The sequence below is a fragment of the Myotis myotis genome, unplaced genomic scaffold, assembly GCF_014108235.1.
Source record: "Myotis myotis isolate mMyoMyo1 unplaced genomic scaffold, mMyoMyo1.p scaffold_m19_p_1, whole genome shotgun sequence".
NCBI classification, from domain to species: Eukaryota; Metazoa; Chordata; class Mammalia; order Chiroptera; family Vespertilionidae; genus Myotis; species Myotis myotis.
The window spans coordinates 9,140,653-9,165,193 of record NW_023416313.1 but is presented as its reverse complement, the minus strand read 5'-3'; the positions used below and the strand labels follow the sequence as shown (position 1 = coordinate 9,165,193).

The 24,541-nt window shown below is 38.7% G+C and overlaps 1 protein-coding gene across 20 annotated transcripts in view; it reads left to right on the top strand.

Annotated features, from left to right (window-relative positions):
• LOC118667083 (ligand-dependent nuclear receptor corepressor-like protein) overlaps positions 1 to 24,541 on the top strand; it is a 150,899-nt gene that overhangs the window by 64,870 nt on the left and 61,488 nt on the right. For 8 of the 20 annotated variants that reach the window (XM_036329908.1, XM_036329917.1, XM_036329810.1 and 5 more), the window contains 2 exons: positions 6,120 to 6,199; positions 7,116 to 7,245. In XM_036329908.1, the coding sequence (XP_036185801.1) occupies positions 6,120 to 6,199; positions 7,116 to 7,245 (210 nt within the window). Of the gene's footprint in view, positions 1 to 569; positions 630 to 6,119; positions 6,200 to 7,115; positions 7,246 to 24,541 lie in introns of all 20 variants that reach the window. The other 12 variants (XM_036329765.1, XM_036329775.1, XM_036329754.1 and 9 more) reach the window with 4 other exon arrangements.

Below are 24,541 nucleotides of genomic sequence, written 5' to 3'. Positions count from 1 at the left end.
CCCCTGATTTCTCCTGCTCTGTGTGTGACGGGGTGGCACCGCAACCTCCCCATCGACCCTGCCTTGAGTGTGACATGGGGCGGTGCCCCAGCCCCCCAATCGGCCCTACCCTGAGCGTGGCTGAGGGTGGCATCGCAACCTCCCAATCCGCCCTGCTCTGTGCATGACGGGGCGGCGCCCCAACTCCGCAATCGGCCCTGCTCTGAGCCCGACCAGGGGCTGCACCTAGGGATTGGGCCTGCCCTTTGCCACCCAGGAGCAGGCCTAAGCCAGCAGGTCATTATCTCCGGAGGGGTCCCAGACTGCGAGAGGGCACAAGCTGGGCTGAGGGGACCCCCCCCCCCGCCACCCCCCGAGTGCACAAATTTTTGTGCACCGGGCCTCTAGTTATGAATAAAGCAGCTGTAAACATTTGTGTGTAGGTTTTTGTGTGGACTTTTTTTCACCTCATTTGAGTAAATACCTAGGAGCACCATGGCATTGGGAAGACCATGGTTAGCTTTGGAAGAACCTGCCAGACTATCTTCAAAAGTGGCCATAATATTTTGCGTTCCCACCATTTCTTTTAGCTCTACGTCCTCACCACCATTTGATGTTGTCAGTGTATTGGACTTCAACCATACTGTTAGGTGTGTAGTATTTTCTTAATTTGCAATTCTCTAATGGAATATGATGTTGAGTGCCTTTTCATTTGTTTAATTTGTTCTCAGAATATCTCCTTGGGTGAGGTATCTATTCAGACAGGTTTTGCTATTTGGGTAATGATGGAATCAGAGTATGTGAGGAAATATTTCCTTTTTCTGGAGCAGATTGTGGAGAAACCATCTGGGCTAAAGCTTTCTGTTTTGAGAGGTTATTAATTATTGATTTTAAATTTTTAATAGAAATGACCTATTGAGCTTCTTTATTTTTTCTTGTGTGAAATCTGGTATACTGTGTCTTTCAAGTAATTCATCCATTTCATCTAAAGTTATAAAATTTGTGGACAACTAATGTTCACAATATTCTTTTAATATTCACAGGACCAATAGTGATGGCCCATCATTTATTTCCCATTATTTTCTGGGGTTTTTTTTTCTTGCTTATTCTGGCTAGAGATTTATCCCCAATTTTATTGATCTTCTCAAATAATCGGTTGCTTCTAATTTTTAAAAAGGCATAGATAAATTGGAAGGACATATTGCAAGTGTTAATCATTATCTCTGGCTGATGGGATTAAGAATAGTTTTTCTTTTTTGTTTTTTTCAATATGGTTAATATGTAGTTTCATAATGGAAAATTATTTTATCTTTTTACAGGCTAAATTATTTAAGTTCTTTTTTAAAATATATTTTTTATTAATGACAGTATTACAGATATCTCCCATTTTCCCCCCCTTTACAGTTCCTTCCTCCCAGCCCCTTGGAAAATTATTTTAAAATTGCCCACTCTTCAGTCTCTTACCTCAAAATCAACATAGTGATAATCACTTTTTCATGACCTTCATGAAAAATCCAGTTCAGTATTTTTCTTTCACTTTTCATTGGGTTTTGTCTTTGGGAATTCCAGATTTATTTCCTATGGTTAAAGGCTACTGAATACAATAAAAACATTCAAAAGAAGTGTTATTATTTAAAATAAAATAAAAGTAAAATCTTATTAGGGCTTATTAGGTGTTTTGCATATTTTTTATTTAATTTATACTACAGCCTTAAGCTGCAATTATTATCATCATTTTACAGAGAGGGAAACTGAAGCTCAGAGAAAGCAATTTGCCCAAGGCGACATCTGGAATGTGGAAAACCCATGGTTTAGTACCAAGGTTTTCTAATTTCAAAGTCTGCTATCTTTCCAAGATAGATTAGGGTAAATGATTGATGGAAACTGACTACAAGAGTACTTACCCGCAGTGGAAAGGATGGTCATTCATTTACTATCAGTTTTCATTATGACATTGCCCTTTTAAAAAAATATATATTTTTATTGATTTCAGAGAAGAAGGGAGAGAGAGGTAGAAACATCAATGATGAGAGAGAATCATTGATTGGCTGCCTCCTGCATACCCCCTACTGGGGATAGAACCCGCAACCTGGGCATGTGCCCTTGACTGGAATCGAACCTGGGACCCTTCTGTCCGCAGGCCAACGCTATATATCCGCTGAGAAAACTGGCTAGGGCATGACATTAGTATGGTTGTTCCTGTAAAGTACACAATTTGACCCTTTTGAACTTATACAATCATGTTTTAAAATTTTCAAAATGAGAGACAACTTTTTTTTAAAGAAGATACCTGATTCATTGTCAAAGTGTATGTGAGAGAGAAAATGATTATGTTCTGTTTTTATTTAGTTTTTATTTAATTTTTATGACATGAACAGACAACCTGTACAGAGGGAGAAATCGGGTCTATCGTTGATTTTTCAAAATCTGTTTTCATATATAGTGTATATATATATAATCCTACCATTGTTTATTTGGACTCAAAAATCAAAAGTTGCTGGAGAAAGAGTAATTTTTAAATATTTGTAAAGTCATAGATCTTTTGAATCCAGCAAAATTTACTGGCATTTATGTAGTCATTGATTATTCATTGCTCTTTATTTAACTATGTAGAGATTTATTTTAATTAACATTTCCTTGAAGGACTTCTGAAATAAATGAGGATAATCTCAGCATGCCCAATTTTATTTTACAACTGATAATGGTTTTAATTAATCCAGTTATCCTTTGAATCAACATATTTTATCACTGAAACTTCATGAAACCTTACAATGATTTTTCGGATATACCCCTTCCCTAGCCTACCACCTATTTTTCAAAAATCACAATGCTAGATTGCTTTCATATTCGCCACTCATGTAGTTATAATAAAAAAGCAGTTTAGATTTCATTGATCTATCAAAATTATCTTCTGCTTAACATATGAGTCAAGTTTTTGCTACACTAATGTTGCATAACAAACAGCTTCAAAATCTGTTTCATGCTTATGCGTGATCAGATTCACTGAACTCTAGGCTGTGGATGGGGATCACATCACCTCATGACTCCAGGTCACAGACTGAAGGCGTAATGATTATATGAAGCAAGTTCTTCACGTGTTGGATGGTGGAAGCTCAGGAGAACTAGGTGAACTTACCATGCATTTTTATTCCTCAGTTTAGAATTGGATACTGTCACTTCTCCCTATTCATCCCATTGGTCGGAGAGCTCTGGCTCCCTAGTAAGACACTGCATGATCCTGCATTCAAGAGTGTAAATGTATGATTCTGTTCCAGTGACAGAGTGAAAGGTTGAAAAAAGTTATAAATATATATAACTACACTTCTGGGTTTATAATTGTATAGATTGCATAAACTTTTTGATTTGTCAGGTTGTTTACAAAGGCGTGTTTAATATCTTAAGCGGATATTAAATTAAAATTATCTGCCTTCTGCAAACTAACCTTATTAAATATAGGTGTGATAGCACAGGAGTTAAAATAGACTGGTAATTCTACCTTGCTAATAGCTTTTGCATGATGTTTGTAGTTTATAATTATTATTTCACTTTTTTTTTTTTCATTTGATCCACAAATAAGTAATGGTGGGATCCTTATTTTACAGGTGTGGAAATTTTAAAAAACACAAACTTTATGGCTTGACTAGTTACAGCTAGTAAGTTCAAGTCCCAGATTTTCATAGACTTCAAACACAGTTATCTTTCCTTTATTCTGTACTGGATCTTATGTTCCAATTTGCTGCCTTTTCCAAGTTCAGATAAGTAGCAGGAATATTTCTGGACCACTGCCAAAAATCAAAGGAAGCTATCACTACACTTTATATTCCAAAAATTATATTATCTTCTATGTATTATCTTCAAATGTGTGTTTGGATTGATGCAACAGTATCCTAAGGGCTGATTCTAACTAAATTTTACTCATAATCACTTCAAAAACAGATAAGGGTATTTTCTGTGTAGTTTACCAGAAACATATTAAACTTCATTATGTATTTCAAAAGTATGAGAGTAAATTACTGTGGTACAACAGTGCTTTTCAAATTAGTCCTAGTGTAACTGCCTCAGATTGATAATGGTTGCTTTATGGTTTGAGGCTCTTCATACGAAGTTATTTGGGAAAAGAAATTGGCGGGTGAGGGGAGAGTTCTGTTCCAGGGAGTACATTTCAAAAATCACTGTATATACTAAGTATAGTTGGGAGGACAATGTTATATCTTTAGAAAATCTTTCATCACAAAATGTTCGTTTTCCACAAATATTCTATATTATAGTAATCCTATATAATAAAAGAGAAACATGCAAATTAACCATCCCTCTGCTACGCTCAAGCCAATCAGGAGCGAGTAATCAAAATAACCCAACTAAGATGGCGGTGGCCACAGAGCTGGAACGAGCAGGAGGTTTGGGTTGCCCCCGGCGATGGAGGAAGCCAAGCTTCCCGCCAGCCCTGGCCAGCCCTCAGCTCACTCAAAGCTACAAAGTTTCAATTATAGAAGATAAATAAATCCCAGATACCTGCTTCCAGCTGGCTGTGGCCTCTGCTCAAGGAGGATCTGGGCTCTGCTCAAGGATACAAAGTTTCAATTATAGAAGATAAATAAATCCCAGGGGGGAAAAAAGGAGAGGCTGGGAGCTTCGGTCGCCGGGAGGCGTGGCCAGCCTGAAAACGGCCATCAGCCCCTCACCCAGGCTGGCCACACCCCCATGGGGTGAGGGTCCCCACTGTGGGGCTTGACCAGCCTGAAAACAGCCATCAGCCCCTCACCCAGGCTGGCCAGGCACCCCAGTGGGACCCCCACCCTGACCCGGGACACCCTTCAGGGCAAACCAGCTGGCCCTCCCCCCGTGCACCAGGCCTCTGTCCTATATAATAAAGGAGTAATATTGACCCTAACAGCAGAACAACTGGGAATGACTGGTCACTATGACACACACTGACCACCAGGGGGCAGACGCTCAATGCAGGAGATGCCTCTGGTGGTCAGTGCGCTCCCACAGTGGGAGCTCTGCTCAGCCATAAGCCAGGCTGATGGCTGCCAGCACAGCAATGGTGGTGGGAGCCTCTCCCACCTCCTCAGCAGCGCTAAGGATGTCCGACTGCAGCTTAGGCCTGCTCCCTGCTGGCAAGTGGACATCCCCCAAGGGCTCCTGGGCTGCCAGAGGGATGTCTGACTGCCAGCTTAGGCCCATTCCCCCGGGGAGCAGGCCTAAGCCATCAGGTGGACATCCCCCGAAGTGCCCCAGACTGCAAGAGGGCACAGGCCAGGCTGAAGGACCCCCCCCCAGTGCACAAATTTTTGTGCACCGGGCTTCTAGTTGAATTATAAAAGACCATTCTTCTGGGGGGAAAAAGTCATGTTGTGTGTTGAATAATATAACATGGTTACCTGGTTTTTGCTCTAACTCTTGCAACAAGCCTTTAAACAATGTAATAAAAATCTGGTCTGACTTTTTAGCTGTGGATTTCTACTTCTATTTTTCTAAATATATTTTATTGATTTTTTACAGAGAGGAAGGGAGAGGGATAGAAACATTGATGGGAGAGAAACATAAATCAGCTGCCTCCTGCACACTCCCCACCAGGGATGTGCCTGCAACCAAGGTACATGCCCTTGACCAGAACTGAACCTGGGACCCTTGAGTCTGCAGGCCAACGCTCTATCCACTGAGCCAAACTGGCCAGGGCTGGATTTCTTCTTTTATCTTGGACAGCATTCCATGTTCTCAAATCTGTGGGCTTTTCTGGTGCTTTATTCCATTTCTCTGTTTTATGTTGTCTTTCATAATATGCAAAATTTATTCCTTTCCCCCATATCTCTTTGTTCTGATTTATTTCATAGTGAAAATAAAAAATTAATAGGCAATGATAAATTGAATCTTGCAGAGGCTATATGAACCCTATTGTTAGAAAATTAATTTATAAACAGCTCATTGTTCTTGCTACTTTATCCCCTAAAAGTGCAAAAATACTCTCCTTACAGCCTTCCCTGTTTATTTCTTTCTAGATGTCACCAATTTAATTTAGGTGTTTTCCCCTTACTGTTAGTTAGTTTTTTTACATGAGCCATTGCTCTGGAGAGTGGTATTTTTATTTATTTTAATAAAGTTAGTGTATTTAATGAATATTTTTCCCTCTTTTAAAGACTGTGAACCAGAAGAACTGACTGACTGGTCTATGGATGAAAAATGTTCATTTTGTAACCTACAAAGAGAAGCAGTCAGTGTAAGTTTTAGTGCTATGAAATTATTTCTAAACTATTTGCACAATTGTAACACAATTTTTGAACTTAATTTGTTTTGAAACTTTGTGACTTATAGTAGAATATAAATACTTGATTTTTGGTAATGAGAAGAAAATTAAAGTCTCATGTTAGAAGTCTAACATTTAGCTTATCTAGTAGGTGAAAATCCCAAACTACTCATCTTTTTTGCTTATTTCACATTTTTTTCTCATAGCTCCCTAACTCATGAAATCAGTTCAGATCTGTTTTGTATTTATATAGACAAGGCTGATGATCTTGGAGGTCTGGTTTGGTCTGAGACCATCCTACAGGCTGATTTCTCAGGAATCAGTAGTTGGAGGATAATGTGGTATTACATTTTAACTTTCTTCTTTCTCTTGAAGTCTTTTGGGTATCGTAATCATCTCCTGTGTAAATTATTAAATATTAGTGTCTACTGTAAACAGGGTATAAACTAGACAAGCAGCATCTTCTTGTATGGTTGCATCTTAATTCTTTACGTACTATTGTGAGAGGGCTGAGAGGAAATGAGAACTCAAGAACATGTACCTATTTTGGTCAGATTAGTAGGTAAACATAACTGCTTTGTTGTTAAAATTCTCATTGCTGGCATGTTATATAGTGAAATTATTCAGCAATATATCTTATCTGCTCTTCCCTCTTTTTTGATTGTAGTTTTGCTAAAAAATAAGGCTAAGTTGGCCCTCTGTTAGAGCTAAATTTCTTTTTTCCTGACTCCTGTTTCAAATTTAATATTCTCTATACAATTTGATATATTTGAAAGATAGAACAAATGAGCATTTAGAGAGTTAATTTTTTTTGCCATTTTTAATGGAATCCCACAGTTACAAAGTGATTTTTTAATGTTGGTGTTTTTTTATATATATATAATTTTAGGATTGTATACCATCTCTTGATTCTTCACAGTCAACACCAACAGAGGAACTATCATCTCAGGGCCAGTCCAACACTGAAAAGATTGAATGCCAAGCAGAAAATTACCTAAATGCACTCTTTCGAAAGAAAGGTAATGTTGGTATACATTTTTTATGCTTCTGGTGTTCCTTATTTTGTTGCTGTTCTCAAGACTTCAAATGTTCTTTCATGTTTAATAAGTGATAGATATATTACATTGCAAAACTGTCTTTAGAATAAATTATAGCATTTATCAGCTGTTTCTTTGGTAGCTTGAGTAGCTTACTTGACATTAAGATGTCAGTATTCTTTTTTAATTCCTGTTTATCTAAACTATATAAACCAAATGAGGCTTGTTTCATTTGTTACTTTACTTGCTACAAATTATCAGGTAGAAGTAGCTTTTACATCTTCGTTACCTGGGGAAAATATAGAAATATAGAATCTTCCATTTTTTGTTCTTGGCCATTTCTACAGTAGTAGTGTGTCTTAATTTTCACCACATAGTAAGTCATGGTGTAGAGGAATACAGGATGGGAGGGAGATCATTCTAACCCCAACTTCCAGAGCTTGAGAAAAACATTACTGTCTTCTTCTAGATATTGACCCGGTTTTGCTTTTAATCCTGTTTGAAATTAGGTAATATCAAATATTTTCTGTTAAATTGTTAACTTGCAAGTTTTAATAATATTGAAAACAGTCCTCATCTTTAAGAAAGCAGGCTTTTGTATCATCTTAAATGTTAGGAGGTCTTTTATGTGTTGAAATATGAGAATTTCCAATTAGAAGAATCACTAGTATATTAAAAGGCCTAACATAATAATTATATATATATATATATATATATACATATATATATATATGTATATATACACACACACACACACACACACACACACACACACACATATTTATATTTATTTATATAAATATATATCCTATCTAATAATAGACAAACATGGTAATTAACCGTAACTTCACTACCCTTCCCATTGGCTAATCAGGACAATATGCAATTAACTACCAACCAAGATGGCGGCCGGCAGCCATGCAGCTGAAATGAACAGGAGGCTTGCTTGCTCCAGCGATGGAGGAAGCCAACGTTCCCCGCCTGCCGCTGCCGGCCTCTGAACTGCACTCTAAGAAACAATGTTGCAATTATAGAAGCTAGACAAGCTCCAGAAACCTGCTTTCGGCCTCAGGGCTTAGAGCGGCAGTGATGGCAACAATGTTTCAATTATAGAAGCTAAAAAAACCCAGATACCAGCTTTCAGCCGCAGCCTCAGAGCTGGAGCTGGGCCTCAGAGCTGGAGCCAGCTCTCAGCTCCAGTGATAGCTATAGAAGGTAAATAAATCCCAGAATAAGAAAAAAAGGAGAGGCTGGGAGCTTCAGTTGCCCGCCAGCCTGAAAACGGCCCTCAGCCCCTCACCCAGACTGGCCAGGCACCCCAGTGGGGACCCCCACCCTGAAGGGTGTGTGACCAGCTGCAAACAGCCATCATCCCCTCACCCAGGCTGGCCAGGCACCCAAGTGGGACCTCCACCCTGATCCGGGACACCCTTCAGGGCAAACCAGCCTGCCCCCACCCGTGCACCAGGCCTCTATCCTATATAGTAAAAGGGTAATATGCAAACTGACCCTAACAGCAGAAGGACTGGGAATGACTGGTCACTGTGACACATACTGACCACCAGGGGGCAGACGCTCAATGCAGGAGCTGCCTCCTGGTGGTCAGGGCGCTCTCACATGGGAGGAGCTCTGCTCAGCCACAAGCCAGGCTGATGGCTGCCAGTACAGCGATGGTGGTGGGAGCCTCTCCCACCTCCTCAGCAGCGCTAAGGATGTCTGACTGCAGCTTAGGCATGCTCCCTGCTGGCAAGTGGACATCCCCCAAGGGCTGCCCGGCTGCCAGAGGGATGTCTGATTGCCATCTTAGGCCCAATCACCCAGGGAGCAGGCCAAAGCCAGAATCCCCTGAGGGGTCCCAGACTGCGAGAGGGCACAGGCCGGGCTGAGGGACCACCCCTCCCCCCCGAGTGCACAAATTTTTGTGCACTGGACCTCTAGTATACATATATAGATATAGATATAGATATAGATATAGATATAGATATAGATATAGATATAGATATACACACACACACACACACACACATATATATATATATATATATATATATATATATTTAGTGCAGGGGACTGAAAATCTTTTCTTGTGTTACTGACATACTGTGTTGAGAAATAGGCAGTCTTTAACACATTGTATGCGGGAAACGTATTTATACGTTTTACTTATACGTTTTACGTTGACTGGTAGTAGAGCGCGGGACACGTATTAATATGTTTTTTATAGACTAGCGGTAGAATGCAGGTAACGTATAAATACGTAAACTAAAGTTATCATAATTTTACTGAATGTTGCCATTTGCGCAAAAAATGAGCAAAAATGGCCGACGCCACCTGTTAGCGTGCGATAAAACTACCCCACAAACAATGTATTAAACAACAAATTCTTTTCTCAAATTTCTATCTGAACCAATATGAAAAATAGTTTACATGTTTTCTTTAGGAATTTTATAGCATTAGTTTTAAAAATGTTATTCTGCCAATATATTTACACTTACAAGAAGAATTATATTATCAGATTTATATCACTAAGAGAACTAGAGGAAATGTACACATTTACACACATGCACACAGTAAGTTTCACCTTGGAACTCATTATTCAATCTCCTTTTCCTTTGAGTAATTTGTAATGGTCGCTGGAGTTATCAGTAATAATAACCTTTAATTTGGGATAGTATGGAGTTAACTTGTGCTCCACTGCCCTATTATAGTAATCAGTAAAAACTTGTGACTGTTTTGGTGGATTCAAGCATCTGGATCTAGTGGGTAAGTATTCATGGATATTTAGTGACCACTCCATTTGGGGATTTTTGGCTTTTTTCAAGGTTTTTGAAGGATCACAGAGTTTTTAAATGAAAGATTCTTATTAGTATTTTTGCTTTACTTTCGGTCTTATATTTGTTAATTTTTTTACTTTTAGTTCATAATTTTTCAGATTTAATTAAACATAACAATTTTTCTACTTGGGTTTTTGTTGTTTTTGTTGTGTGTGGGGTTTTTTAAAATATGTTTTTAGTAGCATTCATTTCAGAGATAGGAAGGGAGAGGGAGAGAGAGAGAAATATCAAAGATGAGAGAGAAGCATTGATCAGCTGCCTCCTACATGCCCCCTAGTGGGGATTGAGCCCACAGCACAGGAAATGTGCCCTGATTGGGAATCAAACCATGATCTCCTGGTTTATGGATTGATGCTCAACCACTGAGTCACACGAGCCAGGCAATTATTTGTTTTTTAATTTTCTTTGAATAAAATCATTTTAGAGATTTCCAATATGTTCTGAGTAGGAATAGGCTAGAATAGTAATATCTTGTAAATAGTCTCAACATTTTCATTTGTGTAGTTAGTTCTATTAACTCTACTTTGAAATAAAAGGCCAAAAAATGTGTTTAAAAGACAGTAAGTACTTCTGAGTCTTTGGAGTAGCAAATAATATGTTAATAGCACATCTTACTGGGTAAGTTTGTATTGGATTCCTGAAAATTTCCCAAACTTGAACATTTAGTTACTGGGTATTAGTAACATTAGTGTTACTGACACTTTAAAACTGTTACTATTTTGAGTGACATATGCATGTTGATCATCTTGCCAAAACGTAAGAAATCTGTTAATATCCTTATTGTAGCTTACATATTATCTTTTCTAACAGTGGTTTTGGGGATGGTGATAATGAATGTCATCAATTATGATTGAGCACTAAGCCCTTTTTTTCCTTATCTCAGTTAGTTAAACAATGTTAAGAGGTAGGTACAGTTATCTAACAGGTAGAGACAATAAACTACACAGAAGTTAAGTGTCTTTCAGTTCTGTGTAATGAACATGTGAGTCCTCAAGAATAAATTTTAAAAGGTATAAGATGTCCTGTGTGAGGAGCATCTAGATCCTTTTAAGCATTAAGTAGAGAAACCCTATTCTCTGCTACTTAGCAGCCTAGGACTAGAATTCTTTTAATTAGCTAGGCTAGAAGGGACCTATGAGAAATATTCTATATTTCTCATGGGTTTCCATTTTACCTTTATGTGGATTGAATAGGTTTAGCGATTAATGCCTTTATAGCAGCGGTTCTCAACCTGTGTGTCGCAACCCCTTTGGAGGTCGAACGACCCTTTCACAGGGGTCGCCTAAGATCATCGGAAAAAAACATATTTTCGATGGTCTTAGTAACCGAGACACCGCTCCTCTATCCGTCTCCAGGTGGGTCCGCCCACATGCAGATACTCCCACATACTAGTACCCGGCGTGATGACATCATCTCGCTCACCACATCACATACAACCCGTACAGATACAGGTGTATGTGACAGGGGTGGCGCCATAATGTACTTATGCAGACCAGTCACACGTGTAGAGAGCAGCTACTGTGTAGAAAGCAGCTGCTGTGTTGAAAGCAGCAGTATTGGAGGTAAAATGACACTTCATGAATTATAATTACTGAGTAAATGTAAATTCATGTACTGTAAAATCATCAACTACTGCAAAAAAAAAAAAAATATCTGTACCATGGGAACTTAATCTGGATGCTGACTGGTCTTTTTATATTCAGCTGTGGTTGATGTGAATACTGCCCCCTTGTGATAGTAACAGGTATGAAAAACCAACAACACAAAGACTGGTAAATCATAGGAAACTTTAATTAACTGTATTGACTGAACTATGCCATGTATCATCTTTTGTATTATTAAAGCTATTGTTATATATTATTTTCATTAGCAAACCATCCCATGACAATGGTTCTTGTAGAGAAGAACGTTAAGAAAAGAAAATATAGTGAGGATTTTTTACAGTATGGTTTTACCTCAATAATTACAGCAGGAATTGAGAAACTGTGATGTGTTATTTGCTGTGAAGTTCTATCAGCCGAATCTATGAATCCAAACAAACTAAAACACCATTTTGATAGCAAGCATCCGAGCTTTGCCAGCAAGTATACCAACTATTTTAGAAGCAAAGCTGATGGACTCAAGAAAGCCAGACTTGACACTGGTGGCAAGCACCACAAACAAAACATAGCAGCCATTGAAGCTTCATATTTGGTGGCACTCAGAATCGCCAGAGCTATGAAACCTCACACCATTACTGAGGATTTACTGTTGCCAGCGGCCAAAGACATTGTTCGAGTTATGATCGTAGACGAATTTGTTACAGGATTGAGTGCAATTTCCTTATCTAACAATACTGTCCGCAGAAGAATAGATGACATGTCTGCTGATATTCTTGATCAGGTAATCCAGGAAATTAAATCTGCTCCACTTCCAATATTTAGTATCCAGCTTGATGAGTCTACAGACGTTGCAAACTGTTCAGTTACTTGTTACCTTGAGGTATATTAATGATGGCGACTTTAAAGATGAGTTTCTTTTTTGCAAACCTCTTGAAATGACAACTACTGCACGTGATGTATTTGACACAGTTGGTTCATTTCTGAAAGAGCATAAAATCTCTTGGGAAAAGGTTTGTGGTGTTTGCACAGATGGTGTTCCAGCTATACTAGGATGTCGATTTGCATTTCAACATTTGGTACTGAATGAGTCACCAAAAGTCATCGGAACTCACTGTATGATTCATCAGCAAATATTAGCAACAAAGACACTGCCACAAGAATTACAAGAAGTAATGAAAAGCGTCATAAGTTGTGTCAATTTTGTAAAGGCGAGCACTTTAAACAGTCGACTGTTTTTGCAACTGTGCAACGAGTTGGATGCGCCGAACAATGCTCTGCTAGTTCACACTGAAGTGAGATGGTTGTCGAGAGGAAAAATTTTAAAACGTGTTTTTGAGCTTCGTAATGAACTCAAAACGTTTTTTAATCAGAAAGCAAGACCACAGTTCGAAGCACTTTTCAGCAATAAAAGTGAACTGCAGAAAATAGCTTACCTGGTTGACATCTTTGCCATCTTGAATGAGTTAAATTTATCACTGCAAGGACCAAATGCAACATGCCTCGATTTGTCTGAAAAGATCCGAACACTTCAAATGAAACTTCAGCTTTGGCAAAAAAAATTGGATGAAAATAAAATTTACATGTTGCCTACCTTATCTGCTTTCTTTGAGGAACATGACATTGAACCAGACAAAAGGATTACGATGATAATTTCTGTGAAAGAACACTTGCACATACTTGCAGACGAAATTTCATCATACTTGCCAAATCTACCTGACACCCCATTTGCACTTGCCAGAAGCCCATTCACAGTCAAAGTTGAAGATGTTCCTGAGACAGCACAAGAGGAGTTCATTGAACTTATTAACAACAATGCAGCGAGAACTGATTTCTCTACAATGCCAGTTACAAAATTCTGGATCAAGTGTTTGCAGTCATATCCTGTTCTGTCTGAGACTGTGTTGCGCCTTTTCTTCCATTTCCAGGAACAGTTCTTTGTGAAACAGGGTTTTCCAGCTTGTTGGTTATCAAGTCTAAATACAGAAGTAGACTTGTTGTGGAAGATGATCTTTGTTTTGGTCTTGCAAAGACTGCCCAAAGAATTTCTGATCTGGTGAGAAAGCAAACTCAACCTTCGCGCTGACGTTGGCTTTTTACGCATACTGTCACATAATGTAGCAATGTAGTTTACTGTTGTTATATTAAGACTGTTACCCATGCTACACCATGCTTCAAGACAAAATTTCACTTATTTGTAATTAGAAATAAATATTTCACAATATATAATTACGTATTGTTTTTGTGATTAATCACTATGCTTTACTGATGTTCAATTTGTAACAATGAAAATACATCCTGCATATCAGATATTTACATTACGATTCATATCAGTAGCAAAATTACAGTTATGAAGTAGCAACGAAAATAATTTTATGGTTGGGGGTCACCACAACATGAGGAACTGTATTAAAGGGTCGCGGCATTAGGAAGGTTGAGAACCACTGCCTTATAGTAATGATTTTCAACCTTTTTCATCTCATGGCATATATATATATATATATTTATATATATATATATACACACACACACACACACACACACATACATATATATGTATATACTATATATGTGTGTATATATATATATATGCATATATAGTATATTTTTTTCACTCTGACAAAAAAATAGGTGTAATTTTGTTTCATTCACACCAGACAGCTATTGTGCTGGCTGTTGTCATTTTATTATTACTGTTTTTTATAATCTAAGAGAAAAGAGGTCAATGCTTCTGAGTAGTCAGGTATTACATGTTTCAAAAATTCTTGCAGTACACCTGTTGAAAATCACTACCTTACAGTGTTTAGAAATAGAACTGAGGAAACTTATTTAAGCTACATACTGTTTGGATGATCCCTTGTAATTAGAAGCTATTCAAAAATAATCTTACAGGTTGATAAATAGAATCAGGGAAAGGGAAATTTTAGTACAGAGGTGAACTTAACTAGTTGTACTTCTTCTTTACTTTAGAAATTATTCAGAATTGAATTTTCTTCTAGAAGTTAATCCTAAAATTATCTAGAATGCTAGAGTAGAGTGAAAGTGTCTTGATAGCAGGGACTTTCTTTTGTTAATTGCAGAATCCTTAGTATCTAGAACAGTACTTGTCACAATTCTGGATTTCAGTAACTATTTCTTGAATGAATGAATAAATGAATAAATGGATGGATGGATGGATGGATGGATGAATACTAAGATAAACTGTCTACATATTTTCCAGTTTCTTTACATATTCAGCAGTTTTATTTGTTCTGTTTAAAGAAGAAAATTACTTAGCATGTATATATAGTTTACCTTTCTCTACTTTGTACTTAATTACTGTGTATAGTTTAAATATCAGTCATCTTATTTGTTTTGAAATGTGATAAACATAAGCGTATAGATAGGCCTTTTCTAACGCCATCCCCAAGAGCTGTGCACGAAATTATTTTGACTTTTAACTTCACATTCTCTGATCGACTGAAGCAGTGTAAGTCACTGGTTTGTTATTCAGGAAGATGTCTCCTCTTGATTTGAAGGCTACTTGATTTGACTACATTGGACACACAGTATTATGCACATAGTAGCTGAATGCATCGTACTGCTAAATATGTAATAAAATGAAACCATCCTTAATCAAAATAATAATGTTTTTCCTGCTTTATCTTTTACCCCCAACATATTTAGCATTCATGTAACTACTATTCTGGCCTTTTATTTTCTTAACTAGTGACCTGGTGCACAAATTCATGCACATTGAAAGGAAATTAATTAGAAGAAATATTTTAATATCGCTATTCGCCCTTTCTCTATAATAGAAGTGTAAACCAAATTCACGATTGACAATGACAGATGGAAATACATGCATGTGATTGGTGCCAGTGAAAGCTTTATGTGTATCACGCATGCACGAGTCAACTTTTTATAGATATAGAATAAACTTGCTTAATTAGACATGCTTTCTGGTTTAGCTAAACTTTTTCCAGCCCAGTGAAGCACCCCAACTTCTCTTTTAGTAATTGTCGGCAACACAGCCGTAAATATCAACATGAAGCAGATTATTATTGTAGATCACATAGGGAGAACAAACGGTAAAACATTTAACTGCAGCAGTGTTGGACTATATTCTGCAGTGAGAAAACCTGAAGTCATTTTCAAGGTCCACCATTTCTTCTTTTCAGTCGGGTCAAGTTTCTAAGCTTTCTAAATCTCTGTTTTCCGGCTAATGAAAATTAGGATTCCACCGATTCTCCTATCTATCTACTCCAGGACTTCTGTGAGGGTCAAATGAGATGGGGCACGGAAAATGCTTCACAGACATTTGGTTAAAGTGTAAAATGTTTGCACCTGGCTATAAAGCAAGTTGTGTTCCTGGTCTGAAGAAACTGCAAGGAGGCTAGTTGTCACTAGGGAGAGGAACCTGGGCGTTGCTATGTGACATCATTACCCGGTGCCCACAGCAACCTTTTCGGGGCTGGGCTGGGCTGTGGGCTGCATTTTGCACCATGGGGTCTTGGCAGCCTTGGCTGTGATTTGATGGGCTGTTGCTCCTGGGTGGTGGCAGGGCCTGTGTCCTACTTGGGGGAAGCTGAGTGTTACTTTGTGGGTGCCAGGTCCGCAGTGCCATTTCTCTGTGCATGTCACGGCAGCTCCTGCATTGAGCATCTGGCCCCTGGTGGTCAGTGCACATCATAGCGACCAGTCGGACAGAGGGAGGGACACTTAGCATATTAGCCTTTTATATATATATAGATAGATAGATAGACTAGTGACCCAGTGCACAGGTTCATGCACATTGAAAGGAAATTAATTAGAAGAAATAATTTAATATCACTGACAGATCGAAATAAACGCGTGCGATTGGTGCCAGCAAGAGCTTTATATGTACTGCGCATTCGCAAGTCAATGTTTATATTTAAGTTGCCAGTGCGCGTCATATGTACCAGTCACTTAGCCTTTTATATAATTATGTTTTTATTGATTTCAGAGAGAGGAAGGGAGAAGGAGATGGACAAAAATAACAATGATGAGAGAGAGAATCATTGATCAGCTGCCTGCCACACACCCTATACCAGGAATTGCCCTGACCAGTAATCAAAGGTGACTGCCTGGTTCGATGTTCAACCACCGACCCATGCTGGCCGGGCCTGGCCTTCTATTTCCAAAGGCTTTCTTGAGCCCTAACTGGTTTGGCTCAGTAGCTAGAGCGTCAGCCTGCAGACTTTAAGGTCCCAGGTTCGATTCTGGTCAAGGGCATGTACCTTGGTTGCGGGCACATCCCCAGTGGGGGTTGTGCAGGAGGCAGTTGATCAGTGTTTCTCTCTCATTGATGTTTCTGACTCTCTATCCCTCTCCCTTTCTCTCTGTAAAAAATAAAATATATATATATATTTTTAAAAGGCTTTCTTGATGTATTTGATGCATTTAGTTGAAAGCTGCTTTAATCCACCCTTCCCCCTTAAATTAATTGATAGCCAGGCTTTATATAAAGTTTTCCAGGCCTTTTCTGAACACAGACCCTTTGCCTGCTAAACTCTTAAACTTTAAGCTTTATACTATAGCAATGTAATAGATATTAATACTGCTCACCATCCCCTTATGACTGATGATATAGCATTTCACTTCTTAGAAACAGGAGTATTAATTTTTTAGATTACTTTTCTCTAAATGCAGGCATCTTTGAGTAACTGTAAATTTGACCCGATTCATTTAGGTCCTAAGTGTTTAATGTGCCTTTATGATACAGTTGTGGTCATATATTGAATTTCTTATACTTCTTGCCTTTTTGGAACTCTCAGGAAACTGTATGTTAGTGCCATAAAATAATTTACATACCATTATGAACTACATTACTTTGAGGACATGAATGAAATTGTAAGAACACACCTATAATTAGAACTGAATTTAAGATTTTTGCATTTTTGGGAAAATCACCTTTCTACCTGCAACACCATCCATAGCAGGAGTTAAAAGCCAACTACCAGGTCACTCATCATCACCTAGATTCTTACCTCTTTTGTCTTTTTTATTCTTTAATTTGACCCAGTCATCTACCCTTTACAAGCACCCAAATTCTTTTTGTGTCTTCTGGAATTTGTGGTCTTTGATCAGCAAAATCCCCTACGTCCTCAGTCTTTTCTCTTAATTTTCCCTTTATTTTATTGCTGAACTAAAACCTCTGTATTCATAAAAGATACTTTTGTAGCCCTCTTTTTCTTTCCCTGAGTATGACTGTCCCAAATCAACACTAGTGTGTTGGGCTTTATAAAACATATTTTTGGTTCATGATTAGAGAAGTTCATTCATTCTACAAAGATCCTCTAATGGATCTACATGCCAGGAACTGTTCCAGGAACAAAAGGTAAAAAACATCCCTGTCCTCGTGGGCCTTTATGTTCTAGTGAGGGGAGGCAGACAGTAAACAAGTAAATTATATTTGTGTTATATATATGTACACACACCTCTCACACTCTTGCTCGATATGTATGAATACAGGGTGAGGCAGAAGTAGGTTTACATTTGTGAGTATGCAAAACATACTTTATTCTTATTATTTATTATATCATTTTCCATATGAACAAAGGTAAACCTACTTTTGCCCCACCCTTTATGTAAATGCTGTGGAAACAAATGGGAAGAGGAGCCTGGGGACTGCCAGAAAAGAGGTGGTGATTGAAATTTTATAAAGAGTAGTGAGATACATTTAAGCAAATATATATTAAAAAAAAAAAATTAAGATAGCAAACTACAGAAATCCTAGGGGAAATAAGTTTTAAGAATTAAAAATACCAGTTTTAAAAAATTTTAGATCAGGCATGTGGTAGATGATTGCCACTCTTATTCCTCAGTTTTATACGTTATTTATTTTCCTTTTAAGACCAATCTAAAATTATAAAATTTTAAAGCAGGTAAGGGATTATTTGTCTGTTTCTTTACATACAAAGAAATATTGGTTAAATATAATTTGACCAAGGAACATATACTATAATGCAATAAATAATGAAAAATGTAAGATAATTAATGATTGCCAGTAGCATGTAGTAAAATAAATTTTTTTAAGACATTTAAAATTTTTTAATTATGCATAACCCACAGACAGACAGTGTGGTAATGGCCATATGAAAGGGAGGGTGATGAGGTGGGTGGAGGTGGGCAAAGTGGGTGGGAAATGGGGAATCTGTAATAGTGCAAACAATAAAAATAAAGTTTAAAAAATGTTTAATAGATTATAGAGTTGCCCACCTGAAGTAGGATGTTAGTAAGAGATGGAGGCTTTAATTTCTATTGCTCTTTGGTGGTTAATGCTAAACCAAAGGAGGGTGGTAAAATAGTGAATAGGAGTATTAAATGTTTAATGTTCGTCCATGTCATTCGTTCTGAACCATCAGGTGAAGTTATAAAAAAGGCAATGGGATTTAAAAAATAATATAATGAAGCTAGCAAATGGATGAACTATTTAAGTTCCTTTCACTTGCAGTTTTTCAACTCCTGGTCACCCAAGATTTTGCTTGCAGCTTCATTTTTTTAATGTGAGGAGTCTTCTCATTCCATAACCAAACTTACTTATAACAACACATTCACACACAGGTTCTGAAATTTCCTTTAAAGATATGATGTCACGTACTTGTGAATCATCACTATGTGATGTTAGCAGCTCTTTAACATTTTCACTATCACTTCATTAAATCCTTAGCAAGGCTTCCTTAGCAAGTTGTAAGACTTTTTGCTTTACAGTCAACATTTCCTTCATACTCTATTCATTGTGGGGGTTTTTTTGTGATCCTTTTACCTAAGCCTGAGTGACTTACAATATCATTTTATAACAATGATTTCATAAATCCTACATCTAGAAGTGTCAAATGCATAAGCATACCATAGCAGATATTTCACATTGAGTGTGAAAAATATTCTGAATCATGTGGGTATATCTACCCAATCTTCTACTTGGTCAGAATACACACCCTAGGGACCATGAGATGGGATATAAATGCATTTACGTCTTTTTAATAGCTCTTAGTTTCTACATGCCTCCTGTGCTTTAAAGTAGCTCTGCAAATAGAGTGTGATTCTCTTGTTTAAAAGTTGTTTTATTATAAACTAGGGTTCTAGTGCACGAATTCGTGCACCTTGAAAGGAACTGTGGGCCACGAGGCTTGGGTGGGCACGGGCAGATGTCAGCCCATCCTCTGCGCCCCTGCCTGACCTCTCCGGCCATAACCCCGCCCCCGGTCTCCTCTCTGCTGGTAGCTCTTCTCCCACTGCTGCTGCCCCCACGTGCTAATGGCACTGGCCCCGCTTGCACCCACTGACAGTGCAGAGCGGTTGGGGCCCACACCAGCAGCGAGTGTGGGCAGGACTAGTGCCGTCAGCAGGTGCGGGTGGTGGCTGCTGCCCTGATTGCCCCTCTGGAGCAGGGGGAGGTGGAGAAGCCCTCAGAGGCGATTAGGGCTGGCAGCTGCCGCTCATACCCACTGACGGCACCAAGCGATTGGGACTGGCACTGGGCACTGGCAGCAGGTGCAAGCAGTGGCTCTGGCACTGGCTGCGGGTGCAAGCACCAGGTGGGACCGCAGCATGTGGGAGCAAAGCATTTTTAGTAACCATCAGAGGCTTGCCCCAATGACAGCGACTGGCACCCCACCTTGGTCTGGTGCGCCTGCTCACCTGCTCCACCATCCCGCCGTGGCTGATGCCCGCCATGTTCTGTGCACGCCCCCTGGTGGTCATAGCGACCAGTTCAGTTCCACCTTTTGGTCTATTTGCATATTAGCGTTTTGTATATTGATATAGATATTTATAGATAATAATGTGTGGGAACGCAGACCTTAACTGATGTATATACTGCACTTATGGGTTATTTAAGACACATTTAACTCTTTTTGGTCCAACGTCGAGGCTGAGGTCGACACTGCAAACCAGTTCAACATTCAATCCCGTCAATTAATTTGGACCAGACTGTTTGAATTTCAAAAATAAAATTGGACCACAAAGGGTTATGAATTTGATTCTACAAAGTAATTTTACCTTTATCTGTTTTAAATAAAATTTTATCATATCCCCTCAAGAGTATTGATTTTAGTAGATTTTGGACTCCTCGGAGGCAAAGAATATCTTAACTTTTATCTTTTCAGTTCCTTGAATAGAGTTTTGGTCAAAGACATAAAACAAAAACATAGAAGACGTTCTTCAACATATGGTTGATATTTGCCACTCAGTTTAGGAAATAATTCATTTTAGATATGAAGTGATGAAAATTGGAATCTTTAAAAAATGCATGTTCATGCACACTGCATGCATGTGTGGTGGAATAACATGTCTCAGTTTCCTAACAAGTTTTAGGATGTCATATAGCAATGTGGTTCAGGAGTTTTGCCAAGAGGCCAAACAATTACAGGAAGAGCTTACTCAAAAATGAACAAAATAAACTGACAAAATAGATCCAGAGAAAATGGAAGCATGAAACAGACTGGCAAATCTCAGAGGAAAGGAGGGCAGTGATGGGCAGGGGTAGGAAAAGATTAATAAGAGACTTATATGCACATATGCATAACCCGTGGACACAGACAATGGTGTGGTGAAGGCCTGGGGGTGAGAAGCAGGGCGGAGAGGAAGTCAATGGGGGAAATAATGAGACGTCTATAATCCTTTCAACAATAAAGAGAGAAAAAAAATTGATGCAAAACCAGTTTCCTGGTAAGCTTTCACCTTCTCAGTTGCAATATATTCAGGTGTCCTAAAATTTTGTTTTATGAAATAATGTTTTAAGATGGGTTAAAGGACCTAAATATTTGACACTTCCCCAAAGTGGATATACAGATGGCCAAGGGACATGAAAAAATGCTCGAAGTAACTAATCAGAGAGATGCAAATTAAAATGACAATGAGGTATCACCTCACACCTGTCAGAATGGCTATCATGCACAAATCAACAAATGGCAAGTGCTGGCAAGGATGTGGAGAAAAGGGAACCCTAGTACACTGCTGGTGAAAATACAGACTGATATAGCCACTATGGAAAACAGTATGGAGTTTCCTCAATAAAATTAAATATGAAATTTCCATTTGATCCAGTGATCCCACTTCTAGGAATGTATCCTGAGAAACCCAAAACACCAGTCAGAAAGAATATATGCACCCTTATGTTCATAGCAGTGCAATTTACAATAGCTAAGATCTGGAAATAGCCCAAGTGCCCATTAGTAAATGAGTGGATAAAATAAAAGCTGTGCAACATTTACACCATGGAATACTATTCTGCAGTAAAAAAGAAGGATCTCTTATCCTTTGAGACAGCATGGAGGAACCTGGAGAGTATTATGCTAAGTGGAATAAGCCAGTCAGAGAAAGACAAGTATCACATGTTATCAGTCATGTGGAATCTAATGCACAAAATAAACTGATGAACAGAGTAGATCCAGAGACATAGAAGCATGGAACAGATTGCGGAATCTCAGAAGGAAGACTGGGGTGGGGGGCTGGGAAGAAGTCAAAGAACTTGTATATGTCTATGCATAACCCATGGACACAGCCAATAAGTGTGGTGAAGGCAGGGGGCAGGAGTAGGCTAGAAGGGGTTAGTGGAGGGGTGGGTGGGGAGTGGGACATAAGTAATACTTTCAACAATAAAGATTTTTTTAAAAACGTTTTTTATTTTTATGAGAACTGGTGTTTACACATTCATTCAGTTCTTCTGCCACAGATTTTGTGTTTGTTAGATGTGTGAAAATAAGGCTTTGGTGTTTTTAAAACTTCTTGGAAAATCTACATGCCTTCGAGTAGATTTTCTCTGATGTTTTTTCTTTTTAAATTCTGCATCAGGTTTTCAAGTTCATGGTATTTTAAATTTTTTAAATTAAACCACAACATTTATTAGTTTGTATACTTTAAAAAGTGTTAACTGTTGTGAATGTGCCTAAAAGACCGGGTTGTTAGATGGCTTCAGACAATTCTTTTGCCTACTTTTTTCCAAAGATTTACTAGTTTACTATTTGCTATTGGATAATTGTACATTATAAAGCATAAATACACAAAATTTTCATTATCCTTATAAATAATGCATGTGCAACTCTATTTTTTATGTTTTTCATCACTATTTATCTCTGTGCTCTCTTCCACCTCCACCCATCCCCCACAAGTCTAATTTAGAATTCTTAAAAATGTTTCTTCTTAGTATTCAACTATAAAACTTTAAACCTGATTATAGTCTGCCTGCAAATTTAAGAGAGCCTAACATTAAATTGGGTAATATTAGGATCTCAGGATTAAGGCTTTTAAGGAAGAAAAGAAAACTTTTAATGGTCAAGGATTGAAGTTTTCATGTGTAATAAAATAAAAAGGGAGATGGAGAGATGTTTCTGGTCACCTATTTTTTTCCCAGATAATTTTTTTCATATATTTTAGTTTTATGGATGATAAACTACAGTGTAAAAACAAAACAAAAAGCACCTGAGTTATAAACCAACCACATCTCAACTCTTTTATAAAAGGTTTTGTCTTATAATTTTGAGTCCTGTTTTCACAAAAAAGATCATTTTTAAAAATGCAATTTTTATACAAATAACAGTTTGTTAAATATGCTCTAACACATATGCTTTCCTTTTTGTTTTATTTAATACTAGAGGCCCGGTGCACAAAATTCGTGCATGGGCGGTGGGGGGAGTCCCCTCAGCCCAACCTGCACCCTCACCAATCCAGGACCCCTTGGGGGATGTCCAACTGCCAGTTTAGGCCCGATCCCCAGGCAGTCGGACATCCCTCTCACAATCCAGGACCGCTGGTTCTTAACTGCTCACCTGCCTGCCTGATCACCCCTAACTGGCCCCCCCCGCCAGCCTGATCACCCCTAACCACCTCTGCCTGCTGACCAGATCGCCCCTAACTGCCTCCTCTGCCAGCCTGGTTGCCCCCAACTGCTCCCCTGCTGGCCTGGCCACCCCCAACTGCCTCCCCCGCGTTGGCTTGGTCGCCTCTCACAGCCCCCCTGCCGGCCTGGTCACCCTCAGCTGCCCCCCCTGCTGGCGTGGTCACCCCTCACTGCCCCCTCTGTCGGCCTGGTCGCCCCTCACTGCCCCCCCCCCCCCCGCCAGCCTGGTTGCCCCACGCAGCCTGCTGTTCAGTCATTTGATCGTCCCTCACTAACCCCCCTTCCAGCCTGGTCGCCCCACACAGCCTGCTGCTCAGTTGATTGGTTTCCCTCACCCCCCTGCCGGCCTTGTCACCCCACTCAGCCTGTTCAGTCGTCCATTCGGTTGTTTCAGATGTGACAGCCCCTGGCTCGCTATATATATAGGTGATATAGTTAAAGTTGTTTTAAAGAATTACCTATTCTCTGTGTTATTTTGGAACCCGAGTGGCTGATGAATTTTGAATGTCACTTACTGAGATATAAGGAATCCAGGACTCTAGCAGAGGGTGTGAAATGTGATAAATTAGTTTTATAAATTATCATCTCACTATTTTTAGTTTACATATAATTATGAACTGTCAGCTACATTTTACTATTTGCTATTGGCTAATTGTACATTATATCCACATCCTGTACAGATAGTTTTATAAAGTTTATTTATTGATTAGAGTTCATTCATTTGTTAGTACTAAGTAGCAACCATGCCTTTCTCCATATGAACTTACATTTTTATGTGTGTGTCTTTTCCTCCTTAAAGTGTTTTGAGTGAAGTCTTATAAAATGTTTATATTCTCTGTAGAACGGGGAAAGCATAAGCTCTACCATTGAACAAATGTTGACTCAAATTATGCCCCACCATATGTTAGATATGTGATTCTGACAAACTGCTTACCCTTTTTGTGACTTAGTTTTCTCATATAGAGAAGAGGCATTATACTCTGTTGTCTATAGTTACCCACTAA